General features: G+C 43.7%; 1 protein-coding gene across 1 annotated transcript in view; it reads right to left on the bottom strand.

Annotated features, from left to right (window-relative positions):
- LOC116977869 (coiled-coil domain-containing protein 24-like) overlaps window positions 1-15,487 on the bottom strand; it is a 50,923-nt gene that overhangs the window by 34,338 nt on the left and 1,098 nt on the right. Inside the window, exon 2 of the mRNA XM_033028724.1 lies at window positions 13,704-13,961. Within this exon, the coding sequence (XP_032884615.1) occupies window positions 13,704-13,871 (168 nt within the window). The 5' untranslated portion in view covers window positions 13,872-13,961. The remainder of the gene's footprint in view (window positions 1-13,703; window positions 13,962-15,487) is intronic.

Consider the following 15,487-nt stretch of genomic DNA (forward strand, 5'->3'; position numbering starts at 1 on the left):
CAAGAGGACATTACTTCAGAATTAAGGGACAGACGTTTAGGGGTAACATGAGGGGGAACCTCTTTACTCAGAGAGTGGTAGCGGTGTGGAATGAGCTTCCAGTGGAAGTGGTGGAGGCAGGTTCATTGGTATCATTTAAAAATAAATTGGATAGGCATATGGATGAGAAGGGAATGGAGGGTTATGGTATGAGTGCAGGCAGGTGGGACTAAGGGAAAATAATTGTTCGGCACGGACTTGTAGGGCCGAGATGGCCTGTTTCCGTGCCGTAATTGTTATATGGTTATATGGGTTGAGCATGTAGAAGGCTAGGAAGAAATATAGTCACATAACATCATAACTCAGGAATTAGACACCAGTTTATTTAAATCATCCATTATAACCAGATTATCCACACAATGCCAGGTTTCTGTATTCTGCATTATATATTTTAGTTGATTTTCTATTTCTGAAGTCTGATTTATTGGAAGTTGGAGTTATGACACCTGTGCCTGTGTCAAGGCGGCTATAACAGAAATATTGTTAATTTTATCGAGTCAATTGTAATTTCATCAAAGGATTCATTTGATGACATGTAAATAAAGATGATTTACAATTATTTCGAACTAAAGCCTTGGTACTCTTCACATGACCAGCTTATACAAGTACCAAAAATCACTCAGAGCAAATTCATAGTTACTTCACAACTAAAAGAGCATAATTTAATGTAATAAATTAATGTAATGGTAAAGTAAAGTCTCAGGAAAATTGTGAGAAGCAGAATTTAATTGTTGACTCCGAATATTGCACATATATAGAATAGCATTTATAAGAATTTAATGTCATTGCATTTAACAGTGAACATTAAGTAATGGGTTTCTACTTTTTTTCTTCACTTTACGTATGGAGTTCAAAATTTCGGTAGCTGCCATGATGTAATTGTGGTGGACAACCCACTCCATCACAGGTACTGACGTCCCCATCATTGAAGAGATCTATAGGAGGCACTGCCTCAAAAAGGCAACCAGCATCACCAAGGACCCTCACCACCCTGGCAATGCACTCATTTCATTCCTGCCATCGAGAAAAAGGTATAGGAGTCTGAAATTTGATTTTGTATATTGCATTACTAATTGGTACTATGTTTACAGATCTGTTATGCAGCTGCAAGTTAGAAGTGTATTGTTCCATTTTCAGTACTCATGACAATGAAACACTCTTGGTTCACGAGAATGTCAAATTCAATCATTTCAGGTATCTTGGGCTTTTCAGGTTTGGAACTGGCTAGTTCTGCTGTAAAGTTATACAGAAGAGTTTCCTCTCCATAGTCAATACCTGATCTGCTTATTGTTTTAAGCTGTCTTCTTTTGGTTTCAGACCTTTGCATTTGCTCTGACCTGTATTTCACATCTTTTAACATCTCCCTTTTATTTTTCTTTCTTCAACTGCCCTCAGTAAACACGGAGAAATCACCTCAGCAACCCAGCCTCACAGAGAGATTCAGACTCTTCCAGAGATTCAGAGAAACGTCAACTATCCCTACACCTCCACAAATGCTGCTCCACCCACCGAATTCCTCCATCGTTTTCCTTTTTGTTTCAGATGTTGACTTTTCAGGTACAGTCTTTTGTGACTTTGGCATCACACTTTTTCAGTTCTGATCAAGGGTTTTTTTCTTCGTCCCCCATATGGTGCCTGATATACTGAGTGTTTTCAGCATGTTCTGTTCGTATTTCAGATTTTCAGTGTTTTGGAGGATTGTTATGCTCATCTGTTAATGTGGTCACAGTTTAAATTATCTCCAATACTGCCAAATAAGTTGCAAAGCTATTTTAAAGTAATATGTTTAATATTTTGAAAAATAGTCAATTTACAGAAAGCCTCACATCTGGAATCCCAACATAATAAAGACAGCCAAGTTAAAAAATATCCAAGTGGTAAAAGGTTGGACAAACATCAAGTAAAATCCCAGAACTAAATCTCGCAGACTATCCAATGACAAAAATGGAAAAATAATTGCATCCATTCCAAGGCAGGAATCTCATTCAAGCTTTATAGATAATATCATTCCTTATACACGAGCAAATTTTCCAGTTTCAGATTACACTTTTAATGTTCAGAGAGACTATGACATGTTCATTGTCAACCAGATTGTATTACACTTACTAATATTTTTTGTCATGTACTCCATTATCCTTTAGTTTTGCACTTTAGTATAAGTCTGCATTTTATAGTCTATTTAAACTCTAGTATAGTTTAAATAGACTATAAAATGCAGACTTTTGGTCAACGGAAGAAAATGAGGCACTAAATACGCTTGGTTTACGCTGATCTCGAAGCTACCCCATCACATTTGGAGGATTTGAGTATAGGATTTTAGTATAGGAGAAAAGAGGTCCTTCTGCAGTTGTACAGGGCCCTGGTGAGACCACATCTGGAGTATTGTGTGCAGTTTCGGACTCCTAATTTGAGGAAGGACATCCTTGCTATTGAGGCAGTGCAGCATAGGTTCACGAGGTTAATCCCCGGGATGGCGGGACTGTCATATGAGGAAAGACTGAGCTTGTATTCACTGGAATTTAGAAAGATGAGAAGGGATCTTATAGAAACTTATAAAATTATAAAAGGACTGGACAAACCAGATGCAGGAAAAATGGTCCCAATGCCGGGGGAGTCCAGAATCAGGGGCCACAGTCTAAAATAAAGGGGAGGCCATTTAAAACGTGAGAAAAAACTTTTTCACATACAGTTGTGAATTTGTGGAATTCTCTGCCCCAGAAAGCAGTAGAGGCCAATTCACAGGATGAATTTAAAAGAGAGTTAGAAAGAGCTCTAGGGTCTAGCGGAATCAAGGGATATGGAGAGAAGTCAGGCACGTGTTCCCGATTGTGGATGATCAGCCATGATTACAATTAACGGCCGTGCTTGCTCGAAGGGTCAAATGGCCTCCTCCTGCACCTATTTTCTATGTTTCTATGTGTTACGGGTTAACTATTACTAGCCAGGTTTCCAAGCTGGCCAGGCTCGGTACTGAAGAGTTTCTGACTGTTGATTGTATCTCAGGCCAGAAGATAATAAACTTCTTCCTTATTATCAACTGTTGGCCTCTGGAGCTCACTGCCAGGGTAGTCGATGATTGTCTTCTATGTTTTTATACCCGTCTTTCAGAATGTTGGGACTCTCCAAATCTCAATGAGACACAGGGGGGCATTAAATTGTTCCTGGGGATACAAGAGACTGCGAATGCTGGAACCTGGAGCACAAAGAAACGGCTGGAGGAACGCAGTGGATCGAACAGCATCTGTGAAAGGAAAGAAATGGTTGGGATTTCAGATCAAAACCCAGCATCAGCAATGGTCAACATTTCAGATTGAGACCCCGCACGAGTCCTGATGCAGGGTTTCAACTTGAAACGTCGACCATTACTTTCTCCCCCCAACATGATGTTACTTGACCTACTGAATTCCTCTTGCATTTGTTTGTTGCATGAAGTTGCTCCTGACAGTGCCCCTATGTGAGTCTCATCACCAAGTCTGAAGAAGGGTCTCGACCCAAAATGTCGCCTATTCCTTCTCTCCATAGATGCTGCCTCACCCGCTGAGTTTCTCCAGCATTTTTATCTACCTACCAAATTTTTTCCATGTAGGTATTACTATTTTTAACATGGCTTCTCATCTCTTTATACCATAATAACAACTAACACCTCTGCACACTGTTGAGGCCTTGGAGTGGCAAGGAAAATGTTTCATGGGGGACTCATAGCCACTAGATGGCTGCTGTTTTGGTTTTATAGTTTAGCCAGGCTCCGGCTCGCCCCCAAAGCTCCTCAATGGCACAAGGCAACATCAGTGCGGAAGAGACGGCTCGTGGTGGAGGAGATGATAAAACAGGAGGAGGCAGATCGACACGCCAAGGCCGTCTCAATGGCCAAGTGATAAAGCTGAATTAAGTTAAAAATATAAGAAGATATTAAAATTGGCTTCTGGGCTAGCTTACAGCTTATATTTAGCCTCAAATTAGGCTTGCCTCAGGTTGCGGTGTGTGAGATAATAAATACTATAACATTGTCTCCCAAGTGACGAGAGAGTAGCTAGATCTCTTTGATGTATTGGAAAAGTAAGATGTCGTAAACCAAGTGTCCTATGTTCATGAGGGACGAAGTGATGAGAGAGGAAGCAGAGAAGGAGCTAGATTGATCTCTTTGATGTAAAATGCCTGGCACCAAGTGTCCTATGTTTATGAGGGAGGAGGTGCCGAGAGAGGAACCACAGAAGTAGCTTGATCTTTTTGATGTATTTGAAAAGTAAGATGTCATAAACCAAATAGCCAATGTTTTTAATATATCTTGTACCATGTGACAAAATGCCTTTGATGTGATGCATTCTGTAGAAACTTATATTTTTCTTTACCTCTGACCATGACTGATGTCTGTGGAATGTGCTAAGGTGACAAAAAAACACTATACAGGTGCACAACCTTTTATCCGAAGATCCAAATAACGAAAACCTCCGAATAGCGGACATTTTTTCGGTCCTTGAAGAAAGGTCCTTGAAAACGTTCCCCGAGGGCGGCCCGCAGAGGTGACAGCGAAACCTCCGGTCGGTCCTCGAAGAAAGGGGAACTAAATCCCCTTTCATAAAAGAGAAGGTGAGGGTATATTGCGCGGGAGGGTTAATAATTGACAATATTCTGCTGCCTGCCCGCTGAGTTAAAAAATTCCCACGGTAGCACGATACACAGTGCATCGTGAGTCTTGCGTGGGAACTTTTTAACTCAGCGGGCAGGCAGCAGCAGATTGTCGCTGCCTTCAGTTTCAACCCACCTACACCCCTCTGCTACCCGGCCATGTGTGTGACCCCTTCCCTCCCCTCTCCAGCTCCCCGCCCATTGCACCGGCGCGGGGGCTTTGCACTGTCTTCATGTCGGCGATGCTAGCAGGAAAGTGCCAGTCACCGGAGACGTCAGGACCAACGGGACACCGACCCCCAGGCCCACTGCAAGCACGGAGATCCCAGAGACCCACAGCCAGCAGCAGCCCAGTCCCGTTCCAACTCAGAGGAAAACTGCAAACTGGCCGGAGACATCAGGACCACCAGAAGCCGCTCCCCGATGGGCCGCTACGGCGACAAGTGGCAGTTCGCCCACAGCCCCCTCATTGGGACACCGACCCCCAGGCCCATTGCAAGCACGGAGATCCCAGATCAGCAACTCCAGCCCAGCCCCGCTCCAACTCCAGAGGAACACGCTCCCAGTATGGGCAGAAGCTGATGGTGTGCAAGGTACGTCTTGTTCTTGGGGTCGCGCAGCTCGGGCTGTGGGCGAACTGCTACTTGTCGCCGTAGCGGCCCATCGGGGAGCGGATTCCTCTGGAGTTGGAGGGGGAGGGGGGTATTGTGCTGTTTGATCGCCCCCTGCTATCCCAGGGACAGGGAGACAGGACGTTCACCGAGGGCGGCCCGCAGAGGTGACAGCGGAACCTCCGGTCGGTCCTGGAAGAAAGGAGAACTAAATCCCCTTCATAAAAGAGAAGTGGAGGGTATATTGCCCGGGAGGGTATATCACCTACCTGGAAGAAACCGGACATTTTTCCCAGGATGTCGTCTGCTCACCAAAGCTCACGTTTGGCGCCAAACGCACGTCGCCTCTGCTGCACACGGATATAAGAGTGTGAAAATGTCCCCTAAGGGCATGTAGCCCCGCTAGGGTGACATGAGTGCGAGAGGTGATTCAATGCTGCGGTCACATTTATAAATTCAGGAATTCATTCAACACACTGCATTTCATACAGACATTTATTCTGCAAGAAAAAACTACATTGAAGACTCAAACTCGCGACCGAGGAGCTGCCGGGATCAAGGCGCAAACTCACGACCTTGCGGATATGAGCCGAGCACTCTACCACTGAGCCAGCCATTAAAATCTACGCTAAAAAAAATCCATTCCGAAGACCGACAAATTCCGAATAACGAAAAGTGTCTGGTCCCAAGGCTTTCGGATAAAAGGTTGTGCACCTGTACAATGCAATGTAATTTTGTTGTTCAGAGAAGTGGACTGAGGACAGTGAAGTGTCTACATTGGTCACTTGACTGGAGTTCTCCCTCCCTTCCATCGGCCAATAATAAGTAACGTTTTGAACTGGTCTACCAAAAGGTTTGTGTGTTGTCTGTTTATTAAGAAGCGAACCTGTTTAGTTGTTATAAAAGTAACTTTTTCACAAGCAGGGCCAATGGACTAACTGGGAGAGCCTAGAAATGAGGAAACTCAGCTGGCGTGACATCTGGAAAATGGAGGGATCTCAGCGAAGTTTTATCACCAGAGCTACTTATGACGTTCTACCCTCACCCTCATCTCTTTATACCATAATAACAACTAACACCTCTGCACACTGTTGAGGCCTTGGAGTGGCAAGGGAAATGTTTCATAGGGGACTCATGGCCACTAGATGGCTGCTGTTTTGGTTTTATAGTTTATTAAAGACAGCCAACTCCCAAATGAAATTAATGAACTTAAATAAAGCTACTTTGCTTTATTAAATCACACGGTGGCCTACTTTCAGTCTGTATTTCACAGTTTAATTACCACAAATAGTCTCGCAAAACAATTCTCAATTCAAATACTGGAGAACACTTTTCAAATTAATTTGTTATCAACATCTTGAGCATTCCCAGAACATAAACTACACTTGTGCACGGCTTGTCCACGGCTTGTCCAACCTAATTCCAAAATAATCCTTTAGAAGTCACCTTTGTAGTGTTGTATTTCTCTTCTCATGACAACCTGTTACTCATGCAACATTTGGGTTATTTTCCCATCATGCTTTGTAGAGATAAAGATAACAGTATTCATAGAAGTTAACATGACTGCAAACTTCCATAATTGGAACTCAGCGGGAAAGATAGGCCTCCTTCCCCCCCAAGTCCCGTCGTCTCCAGAAAATCCAACGACTTGTTAAAGAAAGAAGAGGCCTGAGGAAGTTGTGGAAAAAAGCAACAGCAGAAGAAAGGGATGGCATCAAACTCCTTCAAGGGGACCTAATAGGCCTTTCTCACGGGGCGACTTGACGCAAGAGTTAACCAGAGTTTAACATCGTGGGAACCTCGTGCGATAACAGTACGGCATTCGTGGACCACCGTGGCGCTAACGGCAGGTAATCATGTAACTTGGTGACTCGGGAGAAAATTCAAGCAAGCAAGCTTGAATTTCTCCAAGAGTGACTTGTACACTTGTGGTTGAGCATTGCAACATTATATGAACGTAGTGGCCATGCGATATCCGTGCGATAACCGTAATAACTCTTGCGGTTACCGTGGGAACTCCTGCGAACGGTAAACCCCGAAGCTGGACAGAGGGGACAGAAGGTGAGTAAAAAAGGTGTTCTCAATATCCTTTATAAATGTCTGTATGTTAATATGTGTGTCTTTTCCTCTTGGGCATTACTTTGTTTCTGTTGGTGGCTCCACATTTTATGATAACCTGAAGTGTGATAAAGCTTTTACCTCAGCAGTTTGATTGTCAGTGCTTGTTTACCTCATTGTTAAATAAATATATTTTTTACTATCAGCTTGATGTCTGCAATTCTTCATTAACACATCACTACAAGATGAATGTCTCTAATGTTATAATCCCTCTCATGCTGAAACACAAAATAGTTGAAGGGAGGTGATATAATCACATTTTCATTAAGTTTCATTATTGAGTGTTCAGGTCCATCAATTGTTGAGCTATTTAAACGTTTGAAAGTTTCACCTCTCGGTAGAAAATAAAATAAGCCAATCAGCACGGTAAATGTGAGACAAAGTCTTTATTCCTATTTGACAATATAAAAAGACGACTTCTTGCACATATTGAGAGAAGGTGCATCACACCAAACATTTGTCTATAAAAGGGCCTCGCAAACACGAAAATCAACAAATGAGGCACGCTAGATTATTTTAAACACATTATATTCATTAACCTCCGCAACAAGCCTAAACTCAGGCATTAAAAGGGACAATGCAATGTGCTAAATGGCAGGTTTTGCGGACGAACATCTTATAGGAAGCACTTTTCAGAGGACACTAGAAAGTCAGCTTATTTGCTATGCATTTCTGCTAACATGCAGTAGTGTTCCTGTGGTCGGCTACCCATCAATATAGCTGTCCTGCCACGGCACACTCCCCAATTGTGAATTGTAGTAAGCGCAGAGATGGCCTCTTTGCTCTTTCACACCCAGTGAGACTTCCTCTTAATTCTCTTTTTAATTAATCTCTCCCTTCTGCCTTCACGCAAGCGTCCTCGATGCACATAGTGGGCTGCTGCATACAGCGCGTCAATGAAAAAAACCACCATCCTGTACTCGAAACTACTTAGTATAGGCATGTCTCCAAATGAGCCAATTCAACCAAGGGAGGATATTTATAGTGTGTGAAAAAAAAAGTGACATCATTTGTGCCACGTGTAGTTCACAATTTTCATTCTAGATTTAACGGGAAAGCTCGGGAGACGGACAAGTCACTCGCACAAATAACAGAAATGCCGAGTACCGTGGGAACTCTTTATCTACCCCCCGTTATATCGTGTGATATCGTGCTAGACCACGACCACTTCACTCTGGTTACATCATGCGTCAAGTCGCCCCGTGAGAAAGCGCTTTAAAACAGAGGCTCTTGAAGCTGCGCAGAATTTAAGGAAACAACGCAAAAAGAAAGAATATGCAAGAACAGACTTCTACAAAGATCCCTTTAAGTTTGTGAAAGGCATTTTCACAAAAGAGAAAAGCGGTTCCCTGAAAGCGTAAAAAAAAAGGAGGTTGAAGGACACATCAGAACCATCCACACTGACGAGCTAAAAGATGAACCGATACTTGTCCCTGCTGACATCCCACCAATCTCACCCCCATAACATCAATTTGACATCAGCCCTCCCAAGCTGAGTGAGGTGAAAGAGGTGGTGAAGAAGGCAAGAACGGCCTCTGCACCAGGCCCGAATGGTGTTCCGTACTGTATCTACAAGAATGCCCCGGATGTTCTGAAATTCCTCTGGAGGAACATGAGGGTTGCGTGGGAAAAGCATGTTATCCCCAAAGCCTGGCGAAGAGCGGGGGGAGTGCTGATCCCAAAAGAAAACAAAATTGTCCACAATCGAACAGTTTCGGCAAATAAACCTTCTTAACATAGAAGGCAAGATATTTTTCAGTGTGTTGGCGAAAAGACTTACAAAGTATCTGAAACAAAACCATTTCATTGATATGTCAATCCAAAAGGCTGGCATAGCAGGCTTCTCCGGATGCCTTAAACATACCAGTATCATAGGGCATCAAATCCAGACTGCTAAGAAAGAACGAAAGAATCTGCATGTTTTGTTCCTCAATCTGGCCAACGCCTATGGATCAGTTCCTCATTCACTACTGTGGACTGCTTTTGAATTCTTTCAGGTGCCTGCAACCATAACAACTCTGGTAAAAAACAACCTCCAGGATCTCCAATTTTGTCTCACAACATCAGACTTCGCCACAGCTTGGCAACCACTGGAAGTAGGCATCATGGCGGGGTGCACCATCTCCCCATTGACCTTCACTATGGCAATGGAGCACATTATCAGAGCATCAAAATGGGTTGTGGGAGGAAAATGGCTACAGTGTGGTCAGCGGTTACCATCTATACGAGCCTATATGGACGATATAACAACACTAACAACAACTGTCCCCTACACTGAGACTTCTGGAAAAACTTCATCAAAACATCACATGGGCAAGGATGAAGATTAAACCCAGCAAGTGCAGAACCATCTCCGTTTTCAAAGGTCAAGTCAAGGATCAAAGATTTCATATTAACGGAATACCTGTTCCAACTGTTTCAGAAATGACAGTGAAGAGCTTGGGCCGGTGGTATGATGCAAAGCTCAAGGACACGGAGCAGTTTGAACAACTCAAAAAGGATACCATCACGCACAACAAGACCTTGCTACCAGAAAACTCTAGCTGTGGTGCCTCCAGTTTGGCATACTACCAAGACTCATGTGGCCTTTAACTGTGTATGAAATCCCCAACAACAAAGTGGAAAAGCTGGAAAGAATGATCAGCACACATGTGAAACAGTGGCTTGGACTTCCACAATGCTTATGTCCTGTCGGATTGTACGGGAGTGGAAAATTGGAATTACCCATTGCAGGTCTTGTGGAAGGGTTCAAATGCACTAAAGCAAGGTTGGTCATGACCCTCACTGAATCTGAAGATACTGTTATCCGAACAGCGCCCCCCCACCCCCATATGATAACAGGGAGGAAGTGGACCCCATCTGAAGCCATTCAGAGTGCTAAGTCTGCTCTTCATTTCAGGGATGTGGTTGGCCAAGTCCAACACGGGAGAGCCAGGCTCCGGATTGCCCCCAAAGCTCCTCAATGGCACAAGGCAACAACAGTGCAGAAGAGACGGCTCGTGGTGGAGGAGGTGAGAAAACAGGAGGAGGCAGATCGACACCCCAAGGCCGTCTCAATGGCCAAGCAGGGCCAATGGACTAACTGGGAGAGCCTTGAAATGAGGAAACTCAGCTGGCGTGACATCTGGCAAATGGAGGGATCTCAGCTAAGTTTTATCACCAGAGCCACTTATGACATTCTACCCTTACCCAGAACCTGAAGCAGCGGTTCGGAGAAGATCCCGCTTGCTCCCTTTGCCAAGCACCTGCATCACTAAGGCACATTTTAACAGGATGCACTACGAGCCTTGCCCATACACTGGGCAGCATAACCAAGTTCTCAGACTACTGGAATCTCTGGAACTCTCTGCCACAGAGGGTAGTTGAGGCCAGTTCATTGGCTATATTTAAGAGGGAGTTAGATGTGGCCCTTGTGGCTAAGGGGATCAGAGGGTATGGAGAGAAGGCAGGTACGGGATACTGAGTTGGATGATCAGCCATGATCATATTGAATGGCGGTGCAGGCTCGAAGGGCCGAATGGCCTACTCCTGCACCTAATTTCTATGTTTCTATGTTTACTGGCATCAATCCTGGAACAGAAGGGAACGACCACGAAACATCTGCTTCCCCGGAAACATCAGCAGGAAATGTCCACTTCACAACATTTGTACCAGCAGGCCAACCTCCAGAGCACCAGATAACATCAAAGGATGCAAGCATTCTGCAGCTTGCTCGGGATTTGAAAATGGACGTGGAGTTTCTGGCTACAACACTCCAACCAGCCAAGTTGGCATACGTTGTGGAATTGTCAGTACCATGGGAAGATGGTGCTGAAGAAGCAATGATGAGTCGGCGTACAGGATGGAGGTGGAGCTGCTCACAGGATGGTGCAAACCCCACAACCTCATTCTCAACGTGGGAAAAACTAAGGAGATGGTGGTTGACTTCAGGAGGGCGGGAAAACAACACCATACACCTCTGCACATCGATGGAGCTGATGTGGAAAGGGTCAGCAGCGTGAAGTTCCTAGGACTCCACCTGTCAGATGACCTGACGTCCACGACCAACACCACAGCACTGGTCAAGAGAGCCCAGCAGCGACTACACCCTCTCCGAAGACTACGGAAAGCAGGTCTCCCCACTACACACCTACGAACTTTTTATAGGGGGACAATCGAGAGCACATTAACCTACGGCATCACTTCCAGGTTCGGGAGCTGCAAGGCGTACGAACGGCACCAACTAGACAGGATTGTGAAGACCGCCAGCAGGATTATTGGTGCTTCACTCCCTTTCCTGCTGGACATATACAGGAAGAGGTGTATCAGCAGAGCCATCTTCATCATCAAAGACCCCTACCACCCATCGCATCACATATTCTCCATCCTGCCATCTGGGAAGAGGTACAGGAGCATTAGCTGCAAAACCAGCTCCTCAGCTTCTCCCCGCAGGCTATAAGACTGATAAACGGACTTTGCCCCCTGCCAAAGTATCGCGCACCAACCACCAACCTGGACACACTGCAGCAGAGCTACTGTCGTGCCGCTGCCGATCGGAACGCCTGTTGATGTTTAGTAGAGAATAGAGTGTTTAATTTGTTCATGATATATGTATTTTTATTTCTATTTATTTTTTACTGCACACTGAATGGACACTGGTTGAGCAACGTGTTTTTGTTTCCTCTGGGTATGTGAGTACTCAGGAAAATGACAATAAAGATATACTTGATACTTGATACTTATGAGAGGAAAAAGACCAGTACTCTGAACTTACAGCTGAAGCTGCCTAGAATGGTTATAAGACCAAGATGTTCCCTGTAGAAGTGGGATGCAGGGGGTTTGTTTCTACATCTACGACCAGTCTATTGAAGAAAATGGGGGCGAGGGGTCGCTCCCTCCAACATGCAATCAAGTCATTGTCAAATTCAGCAGAAAAAAGCAGCAATTGGCTTTGGATTGAAAGACAACGATTGGGCTGCAAGATGAAGACAGGAGGGTATGGAACGGAGCGGGGGTGTACCTGGGACCCCATGTATCACCGTTGAGCCCTCTGGAGATGTTGTGGGCTTATCAATGAAAAGTCAAAGAAGGAGGATGCCCACCTGATGACCCCAATGACATACTTACCCTACCTTTCACCACTCCAATCCCACTGCCAATATCAAGAGTGCCAACTTACTACAGGGATTGAAACATCAAGTCCTATTAGCTCTACTCATACAATTTCCATTATATAGTTGTTGATCTCCATCTGGATAAATTATTTTTGAATCAAGTCTGGTTTGAAACGTCAATGGGATTAAAATTATTGCACATTCCAATATTACACAGCTATTTTATTAGGATATTTAGTCATTTTTTATGAATTATTTAGTTATTCAGTTAGAACGGTTCTTTACTACTGATAAAAGCGCGGATTCGACTGTCATTTTTCTGCCTGTTACTTGTCCTTTTTGATTCTTTCAGATCCAGTTAAACCACACATTCCCTAATCAACCTAATATCCAAGTAATTATTTCAACAAATTATCATATTTTGACCTTTTTTAAAAACAGGCATGATGCTTCTAATTTCATACTTTTAAATATAACAAACCAAACTATAAAATGCTTTTGAATTATAGTTTCGTTACTTTCCGAGTAAAGAAAAAATAAGCTGGACAATATCCAATGGCTGGATTCTAAACAAAATAAAGATGATTCCTTTGTTGTAGGTCATGGGTTTAAAACCATTAGACCATATTGTGAAAGGGAAGAATTTTTTTCCCCCGCTCAGTCAGAAAGCTGGGAGGAACCAGCTTAAAAGATGACAAATATGTAATATTACAAATTATTTGAAATAAGAGTAATGGGGCTGTCCCACTGTACGAGCTAATTCAAGAGTTCTCCCGAGTTTCCCCTGATTCAAACTCGGAGAATTACGGTAATAGCCGCTCGTAGGTACTCGGGGCTCTCGTGGACATTTTTGAACATGTTGAAAAATCTTCACGAGTCTACCCAAGCTTACCGCATTTCCCTAGTACCTGGCGTTAGCGTTACGAGGGGCTAAGAAACGTTCCGAGCTCCGACGTACCCGCTAGGTACATTCTACGAGCTTACCACGAGTTTGATTTTTTTTAAACTCGGGAGAGCTCTTGAATTAGCTCGTACAGTGGGACAGCCCCTTAAAGGAATGAAGATAAGGAATTAAAAAACAAACATATGGGGTAAACACACAAGCAGAACAGAATGAATGGCCCACTTTTGCAATTCTACATTTGAAATACTTCATCATTTAGGCATAATGTTATCTAGAGTACAATAGCACGGATAACAAGATAATATTTCTTGCCTCTCCATGTAAATCCAGGGTGAGGTCCACTGCCGATTCTCCCAGAATTACCCTGATTTCATCTCTCTCACATGGAGGAACACATTCCTCGATTAGTTTCCACAGTGATAAAGGTTGTTCGTAGTTATCAGTAAATATTCTGTCTTCATCCTCACACTTCAGACTCATAGTTGTGTGCCAAATCCAGAGGCATTAGATCGAGGAGACTGGCCCGTTGATGATTGAATAAATGCTGGTCAATTAGTACCCAGGGAGAACCTGCAAAATAAATGGTGAGATAAATGAATAAATAAAAATGGGTGGCCGAGGATGTTTGAGCAAATACTAGTGTTCAAAAGAAAGCTAACAGTCAATTTAAAAACACTTATTTAGGATATATCACTGACAAAATAGAAGGAATGTCAAAAGTCAATCAAGAATCATCTCAAGAGTGTTTAATTGACATTTGCACCAGAAACCAAACAATGCAATTCTTGCATGCTGCAACTGTCATGTGTTTATTGTCATGTGTCCCAGATAGGACAATGACATCCTCTTCAGAGGCACATTGATGCAACAACACAACAAATGAATAAATATAAAAATAATAATTTAGCAGTTGTACTGGGTAACCAAACAATAATAGTACTAACCGAAGAACATAGTGTAATCTACAAAAAGTTTATAGAAGTTAGCTGCTGAGGTATGGCTATGGTTATGGTACACAAAAGGATACAAAGTGCTGGAATAACTCAGTGGGTCAGGCAGCATCCCTGGAGAACATGGATAGGTGATGTTTCAAGTCAAGACCTGACTAGGGTTGTGGTTCAAGAGCCTAAAGGTCAATGAGAAGAAACTGTTCTTGAACTCCTGTACCTTCTTCCTGATGGTTACAATGAGATGAGAGCATGTCCAGGCTAATGTGGGTCATTGATTCTTGTGTTAGCTTCTTTCTTGAGGTAGCACTTCCTGTAGATCATTTGAATGGAGGTCAGTATCCATGATAAATGTTGAATGTCCACCATTTATAGCAGCACATTGAACCGCTGCCTGGTACCGCTGATGAAACCGCTGCCTTACTGCACCAGAACCTTGGTTCGATCCTGACCTTGGGTGCTGTCTGTGTGGAGTTTGCACATTTTCCCCGAGACTGTGTGGGTTTCTTCCAGGTGCTCCCACGTCACAAACCAGCAGATTTGTAGGTTAATTGGCCTTTGTATATTGCCCCTAGTGTGTTGGGTGTTGATGGGAAAGTGGGATAGCATAGAACTAGTGTGAGCGGTTGATCAGTGATCTGTGTGGACTCTGTGCAGCCGCCGCTCAAACCTTTGCAGCATCCTTCATCCTTGGGCATTCGAGTTGCTGAACAAGGTCATGATAACCAGTCAGTATGTTCTTTACCGAACACCTGTAGAGTTTCGACCGAGTATTTGGCAACATGACAAAACTTCTGAAACCTCTGAGGAAGTAGAGGCATTGATGAGCTTTCTTTGTGATTGATCAATGTGCTGGGTCCCAGACAGATGTTCAGAGATGCACACGCTGTTGATTCTATCCATCATGGAGAACAAATTCAGAATACGCCCTCAACCTTATCAGAGAGCAGTGCAAGACAACAAGTTGGATTCTCAATAATCTACAAGAGGGGCTGACGCATGGAGACAAAAGGAGTAAGTGTGTCATTCAGCACTGCTGGAGATAGCAACACAGTGGGACAACCAGAATCTAGTTCAAACCTGATCGCAGGTGCAGTTTAGACTTTAGAAATACAGCTCGGTATTGCCCAGGCCACCGGTATTGCCCAC

The sequence above is a fragment of the Amblyraja radiata genome, chromosome 10 (genome assembly GCF_010909765.2).
Source record: "Amblyraja radiata isolate CabotCenter1 chromosome 10, sAmbRad1.1.pri, whole genome shotgun sequence".
Classification (NCBI taxonomy): domain Eukaryota; kingdom Metazoa; phylum Chordata; class Chondrichthyes; order Rajiformes; family Rajidae; genus Amblyraja; species Amblyraja radiata.